Genomic DNA, 7,616 nt, shown 5'->3' with positions numbered 1-7,616 from the left:
TTCATTTGCACATTGATGGACTACAATCCTCTACTGTACAAGTAGTGCGGTAGGACAGACAATCACACACACACTCCTCATCGGACGGACTCTATTGCAATACACCCGTTTTACCTTTTACCCTCTCTCAGATGTAATGAGAGGTAAGTTGGGAGTACTACAATCTCTTTCCATCCCACCTGTTTCAACATGTGTCTCTTTCTCTGTTATATCTTATCTTCAATTTCAAACAGTATCAGAACTGCTCTGTCTTTAAGACTGTCTGCACAATTCACTGAATAGTTCCTCAGATGTTGACTATTTATGTTTGTATTTGATGAGTGATGTTACTTCTTCATTTTCTCTTCTTCATTTTAATGTCACTTACTTTGTTTTGTTGACTTTTTAGCTGCTGCAGACAAATCAGTGGTGTCTATAATGGAAGAAACACAATACAGCAGTGAAGAAAGGCTATACAAATGTGCTTGCACTTTAAACACTATGACATTTAAGACACTATAAACATGCAAATCTTAACCCCTTTTTTATCTACTGCATTATGCACATTGAGTTTAAGTATAATGATATGTGCTATATAAATAAAATTGCTATGGTCAGTACATCTGGAAAAGTTACTATATTAATAATGTTTTCCTTACTTGAGGCTAGAAGAAAAGGTTAGCTGAGTAGCTCAGCTTTTCGGCTTCTCAGTATGACAGCTGTATCATTTTACTATGTTCTAACAAATAATGTTTAAGTGTACAAGTATTTAACAATCTCACAACAACAATGCAGCTCGTGGCCTTGTCTATATGGAAATTTGATATAAGGTCAACAAATACAAATATAGATCTTGTTCTTTATTTACATTCCAGAGAATAGTTTAGTCAGTAAACAGTATTTAAGTGTTGCAAATAAGAGCAGGTTAGGCTGAGACAGTCATGGCCCGCTTCATCCAACCGGTCTAAAAGGAAACGTGGTCCTTAGCAACACCGCTCATCAATCTCATCACAGCAGCAGCAGTTCCACACTAAAGGCTTATCACAGCAGCAGCTCAGCAACCAATTCAGCGTTAGCCTTCCCACCCAGGTCGACCGACATCAGGACCGCTCCTATGCTAGGGCACGGCATGTCCCAACATCTGTCCTTAAGTCTAGGGTGAGGGAAGTTGAGTGCCCTGCCCCCACCTGAGCCATGGCAAATAGGTGAACATCGTGCACAGCCCTGGCCTCAGCCAGATGTTTACAGATGTGTTAGAACAGCTGCATGGAGGACACATATGAACACAAACAGGTGCCAAGTGGTTTCATGTGGTTAAATGCAAGGAAACATGCAAGAAATGAATTACAACAAAAGCATAATACAGCTAGATAAATGAGGCAAACAATATAGGAAAGTGGAACTGGCTGCAGGTGTATGTGCAGGAGAGCAAATTGTAAAACTGGGGTCAGGGATCTGTAGTACAACGTGATTAGAGAACTTCAAGTTTAACCAGTCTTAATATATTGATATGTTTCTAAAGCACTGTACATAGGACTTATTATTCTTTACTTGCTTTCAGAGCATCTAATATTATAATGGATGCAGCTGAAAGAATAAGAGGAAAACCATCCTACGAACATCTAAACATATTATTTTGGTGAAATTTGCAATTGTGCTTAAACCATATCCATACAGTGCTTTTTTAATACTGAAATAATTTTTCTATTACTTACACTCATCTACTGCTTTGGCTGCATGTGTTTAACATCTGATTTTTTTCTAACGTATTTTCATACTACTTACAAATTCATCTTCATTAAAAATGCAGCATCACTCCCTGTGCAGTTTGCAACTGGTTACGTGCTGCCAGTACTGCCTATTTCATGTCAGCAGTTGGAGAATCTTGGTTCATTCATTGAGTCGATACCCACCTTGATATGACCAGTTAAACCAGTTACTGACTTTGGGATGTTGAAACCATAAACCGAACTATAAATTTATAAAGACAAAAACAAAACAAAACAAAAAAATGTCTTACTTTCTTCTGTACATGGCCCATGTTATGCTTTTGTGGTAAACAAGGGACTGGGTATATCCTTACACACTGAGGTCCCCTAGTGGCTGAAAGGAGCTATACAAGAAATAAATGTAAAAAAATAAAAAATATATTTGTTCTTCATCTTTACCTTTAAAAGAAAGGGAAGAAAAGTATTCAAAATGAATATTTGTACATTTTATTTACAACTTACATAATAGCATTATTCACAGCTCATTAAGAATCTCATTAAACCCAAAGTGAACTTCTTAGTGCAAGATGTGACTGTAATTAAATTCAAAAAGAAAAAGAAAAGAAATATTTAATTAGACTAAAGGGAGAACACTTTCGAGAATGAAGTTGAAATAACATTTTGAAAAAAAGTCTAAATACAACATTGAGATTAAAGCTGTTGTTTGAAGACAAATAACTGCCACAAATTCTATACCCTCTACAAAATGCATTGTGTGGATGAGTTGGTGAAATCATACTTCAGAAGGAAATTATTTCTCTAACTCTAAGCATGTAAAAGCAGCATGGTGATAGCATAAGGACGTTGAAGAGAAAGCTGCATCTGGCCCGAAGGTCAAATGTGCAGTAAAGAGGCTGTATTGTGTATCACAAGACACAATAAGATAGCTGATCAGGTTGTTTCACTAATTCATAACAAGACATTTTGTAGAGGGTATAGTGGTTGTGGATGGTGTAGTGGTGTGATGATAATTTCCATGGCGATGCTCAGTGAAGTCTGACAGAAACAGCAGAGTCTCCAGTGGTTTCATAGTGTATTGCAACTTCATCTTTATCCTTATTATAGGACACCTATGAAAAATAAATAGGTCAATGAGTCAATAAATAAATAAAAATGATCAGACTGGTCTTTCTAATTGTCTATGATTTCTATTATAACCCTTTAATTTTGATTTAATTAAAGTTTAACTTATAATGTTAGCTTATCATGTGTGTGTGTGTGTGTGTGTGTGTGTGTGTGTGTGTGTGTGTGTGTGTGTGTGCATCCACTTGTGCTCTTTAGATTTTTTTTCTGTGTTGTTTTCCTGTCAGTCTGTAGTGTAGTGTAGCCTGTTACAGCAGCTATTGGTTCTACCTTAACAACTGCACCCATCCACTTTACAAGACCAAACTTTCAAGTGTGTGTTTTTAAGGTGGTCTAATCTCCAGTCATGACCTTTTCTATCTGAAGAGATATATGTGAATATTAAATTACTGAGTTTTCCACATACTGTTGCTTGAACCATCTGTGTTTTGTTCCCTAAAAAACAGAAAAAAAAGAATTAAATTCTATTTTGATTATTATTAAGAATTGAGATCTTTTAAAACGTCTCATAATTAAACATACCTTTAGTTCTGGCCCATGTGTTGACCATTACCACAGCTGTTATAAGTGCTGCTAAACCTACAAGGATGATAATGGACCTTGAAGAGGATGAAGCTGCAAAGAGAATAAAACCATGATATTGTTTACTTCCAGCTAACAATTTTGCTGGACTTCATTTTAATAAAAACTAACATCCTATTTACCTTGTGAGAATGTTTTTCAACACTCTGAAAATCGTTGCCTTTGTTGACTATATCTTACTTATATCTTACGTTTTAGACAATTTGGTTTGAATTTGACTATCTCAAATCTGGGAATAGATAATGTGTAATATATCCATAAACTGGTTTTATTATTTTGTGCTTCTCATCAAACTGTTCAGGTTTTATTTATGTTCTTCCTTTATATTTTTTTCAAGGTCAGAATTGTTCGTTATTATACTAAATTTAGGAACTCCAATAATGAAAAGTTGGAATTGTTAGTCTGCTTGCCTATCGATCTTGCTTATAGATATTTTGTACTGACAGAAGATGGCACTAAACATGTTTTTAAAATCTTAACTTTAAGCTCTTATTTCATAAAACCAGCTACACAGACAGTGTCCATGGTCTAAATTAGTCTTTATACCTGAAGTGTTCCATGTCCACTTTAAAGCTGAGTGTCTGGCAGACCCTGAACTTCAACAGGTAACAACAGCAGTGAATAGGAGTCAGGCTCCAGTCTCCGTTTCTACCTGTTCATGTTTCTACAGTCGAATCACAGTGACAATCGCTTGGTTCTGGTTTTCATCTTTGCTTTGTGCTTTCGGTTCTTTGTTCATACCTAAATGCTAAAAGAAAGATCATAAATAAATGTCCTGTATTTGTATAGCACTTTACTAATCCCCAGGGACCCCAAAGCGCTTTACACAACCAGTCATCCACCCATTCACACACTGGTGATGGCAAGCTAGGTTGTAGCCACAGCCACCCTGGGGCGCAATGACAGAGGCGAGGCTGCCGGACACTGGCGTCACCGGGCCCTGTGACCACCACCAGTATGCAACGGGTGAAGTGTCTTGCTCAAGGACACAACGACCGAGACTGTTCAAGCCGGGGCTCGAACCGGCAACCTTCCAACTACAAGGTGAACTTCCAACTCTTGAGCCACGAAGAAAGAAAGAGAATCCACTCAACAGATAATCTTAATGTAACCATGATAACTGTTATGTTTCAATTTCTGTTCTAATGAAAAGGGAATCTGAGTAGAGAATAGTTTGAAGTAAATACTCACTGGAGAGAACTGAAAGATCAAAATCTTGAGTTGGTTTTACTGCTGATGTGCAATGTTTGTAGCGGTAACGACCAACATCCTCAACTGTGAGCTTCTTTATAAGCAGAGAACAGTTTGTTGTAACACTCAGTCTGTCTGATTTAGTTTTGGCCTCTTCACCAATCTGCCCAAGTGTGATCAGCTCTACTGCTGGTTGATCTCTTGAGAAAAAGGTCCATGTAGTCTTGTCACATTTATTCTGGTCATCGATCACATTCAGACAAGGCAGAATGACATCATCCCCAACTCTCTTTAAAATGGATATTACATTTCCAGATACTATTGAGAAAATTGAAGAGAAATTTAAAACACACTTATTACAAATCAGATCTTTTTTTAAACCATCAGATTAAATATGATTTTATATCCAACAGAAGTTTATCAATGTATCTCATACTCAATTAAAACAACAGAGCCCATTTAGTTGCCACAATACATAAATGAACATATTATTGCTAAAGATATATTTTATTGCCATTAAAAATGAGTTCTGTATCCTTACCTACAACCTGAAATATCAGGATCAGCCATGACGATATTTTATTCCATCTAAGTTTAACCATTGTTCCACCACTCGCCACTCTCAGCTTCTCTGAACTGGTTCCTCTTAAAGACTATTTGTAGTTTTTGTAATTTGTAATTAGTGAGTCACTTCCTCATTGTTACCTCAGAGATTTTAGTTTTGTTTTGTTTTTCTCACGTTTTTGCTGATTTAAATGCTTACATTTAATTTTATATTCCCTCACCAAGGACTCACCAGATAAACGTGACTGGGAAGTTGAATGTGTGACTATTGGAAAATTGATTTTTTTCTTTAATGTACAGTATATTTATAAATAAATTAGCAAAAAGGAAGCACATAAGAGCAGACAGTTAGTTATTCACTGCTATGAGAAAGAAGGTATATCATACCATTTCTTGTTCCTCATTACAGCTCTTTGGCAACCTTTCTAAGAATTAAAGGGGAAGTGTTTTTGGTGAGAATGTGGTGAGAAAGGTCTAATAATCATCACACAAACACGGAACATAAAATGGTTAAGACACTGATGAACTGGCTGACGATTAGGCAAGTAAGGCAAGTATCCTCAGTATTACTACAGTATATAAATTAAATGTCTTTTTTCCCCCCATAAAATATACATTTGTACAAAAACAACTTATATTCCCACATCAGGTGATTGTTTAATGCTGTCTGAGATGGATTTAAATTTATACTATATTAAATTAACTGTATTATATTATAGAGTATTAAAATAGATGGTTTATGGTCATTTTATTAATATTTGAGATTTCTTTGTCCAGTATGACATGTTGCTCCCACCTGATAAAATAGGAATTTAATAATAAACAGAAGACAGTAATTTGATTTAATTTACCTAAATGTATCAGAAACTCTAATAGACAACCTAGGCAATCCCCTTACCCCTTTGTGATGCTGTAATGTAATTATTAATCTAGTTAGCACCAGTAAACGTCACCATTCAGGTGGATCCACGGTTGGTGTGGCTCATCTTGTTCACAGGACTTGTTCACCAGATACAGTGCCTCAAACCCAAAATAATGCAGATACTGTAATTTAAAAACGATGAAACTAGTTTATGGCTTTAGGAATAAGACTTTAGCGATAAAATAATGATATAGGGTAGATATATTCAGATATCGATCTGTGCTTAATGGGCTTTTCTCTGCTTATAAAGTTGCACCTGTCTTACACTTTAGAAAGGCGGAATTTGATTTGGGTTTGTGGTAGCCTAGTTGAATATGATGTTAGTTTGTATCATAAGCTGAGATAAAGGTCACTCTGAAGACTGATGAGCATTGTCAACAGGTTTACTGACATTCAAAAGGGTAAAACTAAAAACAAGACAAAAAATACAGTCATGATATATATATATGTACAGCATAATATGCATTCATATATCACCCTGCTACTACATAGCATATGTCATATGTATAATTATGTAAACCTTTCAAACTACTACTGATGCTATCCCAGACGACCTCCAAAATCGCAGGTAACTAGCTTAACAAAAGGACTAGCTTTACAGCCAAATACTGCATTAGCGGACAACATATTGTACAAAAACAAAGTTGTAACTTATACTGTAAGTACATACCAGCGATACAACCATAAACAGAAGATGTGGACAGTGTTTTCTCCAACAGGACACCATAAACTGTGTGCCGATTAGTGATGTGCGGATCGATCCTGAAATATCGATTCCTCCGATACCAATCATTTATGAATCAATTCTCACATTAAAATAAAGATATTTTAGTAATTTAGAGTAAATTTGTAGTTCATCATTAACAGGAACACAGTGGAAAGAAACTATAACATTCGGATTGTCTACATTCAAAGGAACTACTTCCTCTTCCACCTTTCATAGTCATGTGCGAAATATGGCTGTATAAATGTCTCGCAGCCCCTTGACGTGCGCACTCACAACAATGGCTGAGCGTAATTGGAGTCATGTGCGGACTTATTTTACCTCCACAAACAGCTGAGCCGTGGTTTGCGATACATGTGGCAAAAAAGTGCTCCAAGAGTGAGGTGTTGTGGCCATACTAGGGAGACATTCAAAAGGGCTGTTGGGGGGGGGATAAATACATTTTACAGGGTTTATTTATCGGATAAAATATGTTAAATGTCACCGTTATTATTGGCCGGCCCGGAAACAGCGATGGTGTCCAAATTCAGAGGCTGCTTCCACCTGAGGACCCGGCCTTTGCGGTCTAAAGAAAGCCGGGTAGTACGTCACAGGCTCCCTCGGTGGAGTGAAACTCTGCCGTCTGCTCCTTGCTATCTAAAATATAACCGGGCGCTGTTTAACCCAAGTAGCGAAAGACCGCGGGGGTTTAAAGACGATGTGTCGGTTTACACTTGAAAATATGTTAATAGTTTTTTTGCGACCCAGAAAGAGAAATAAGAGTAATATTAAAACTAAGTAGCTGCCGTCATTGTTGGAAACT

General features: G+C 36.7%; 1 protein-coding gene across 1 annotated transcript; it reads right to left on the bottom strand.

Moving 5' to 3' along the window:
• Positions 1-1,807: 1,807 nt before the first annotated feature.
• Positions 1,808-5,230, bottom strand: LOC146558334 (uncharacterized). Its single transcript, XM_085248173.1, has 5 exons — positions 5,146-5,230; positions 4,605-4,922; positions 3,354-3,446; positions 3,238-3,266; positions 1,808-2,818 (listed from the first exon to the last, which is right to left on the bottom strand). Exons 1-5 carry the CDS (start codon positions 5,204-5,206, stop codon positions 2,735-2,737), a joined length of 585 nt encoding a protein of 194 aa, XP_085104299.1. The 5' UTR covers positions 5,207-5,230; the 3' UTR covers positions 1,808-2,734.
• Positions 5,231-7,616: the final 2,386 nt, after the last annotated feature.

This window comes from Mchenga conophoros, linkage group LG15 (genome assembly GCF_057382185.1).
Source record: "Mchenga conophoros isolate Kocher_MC1m ecotype Shallow Benthic linkage group LG15, M_conophoros_male_GT1.1, whole genome shotgun sequence".
NCBI classification, from domain to species: domain Eukaryota; kingdom Metazoa; phylum Chordata; class Actinopteri; order Cichliformes; family Cichlidae; genus Mchenga; species Mchenga conophoros.
The sequence above is the reverse complement of the archived record's forward strand: the minus strand, read 5'-3'. Positions and strand labels throughout refer to the sequence as shown.

Bases quoted from the DNA above. Each gene is read 5' to 3' on its own strand.
- LOC146558334 (XM_085248173.1), bottom strand. From the start codon at position 5,206: ATGGTTAAACTTAGATGGAATAAAATATCGTCATGGCTGATCCTGATA. The intron at 4,923-5,145 runs GTAAGGATACAG...TTTTCTCAATAG, and splicing joins CCTGATATTTCAGGTTGTAG to TATCTGGAAATGTAATATCC. The intron at 3,267-3,353 runs GTATGTTTAATT...TCTGTTTTTTAG, and splicing joins CACATGGGCCAGAACTAAAG to GGAACAAAACACAGATGGTT.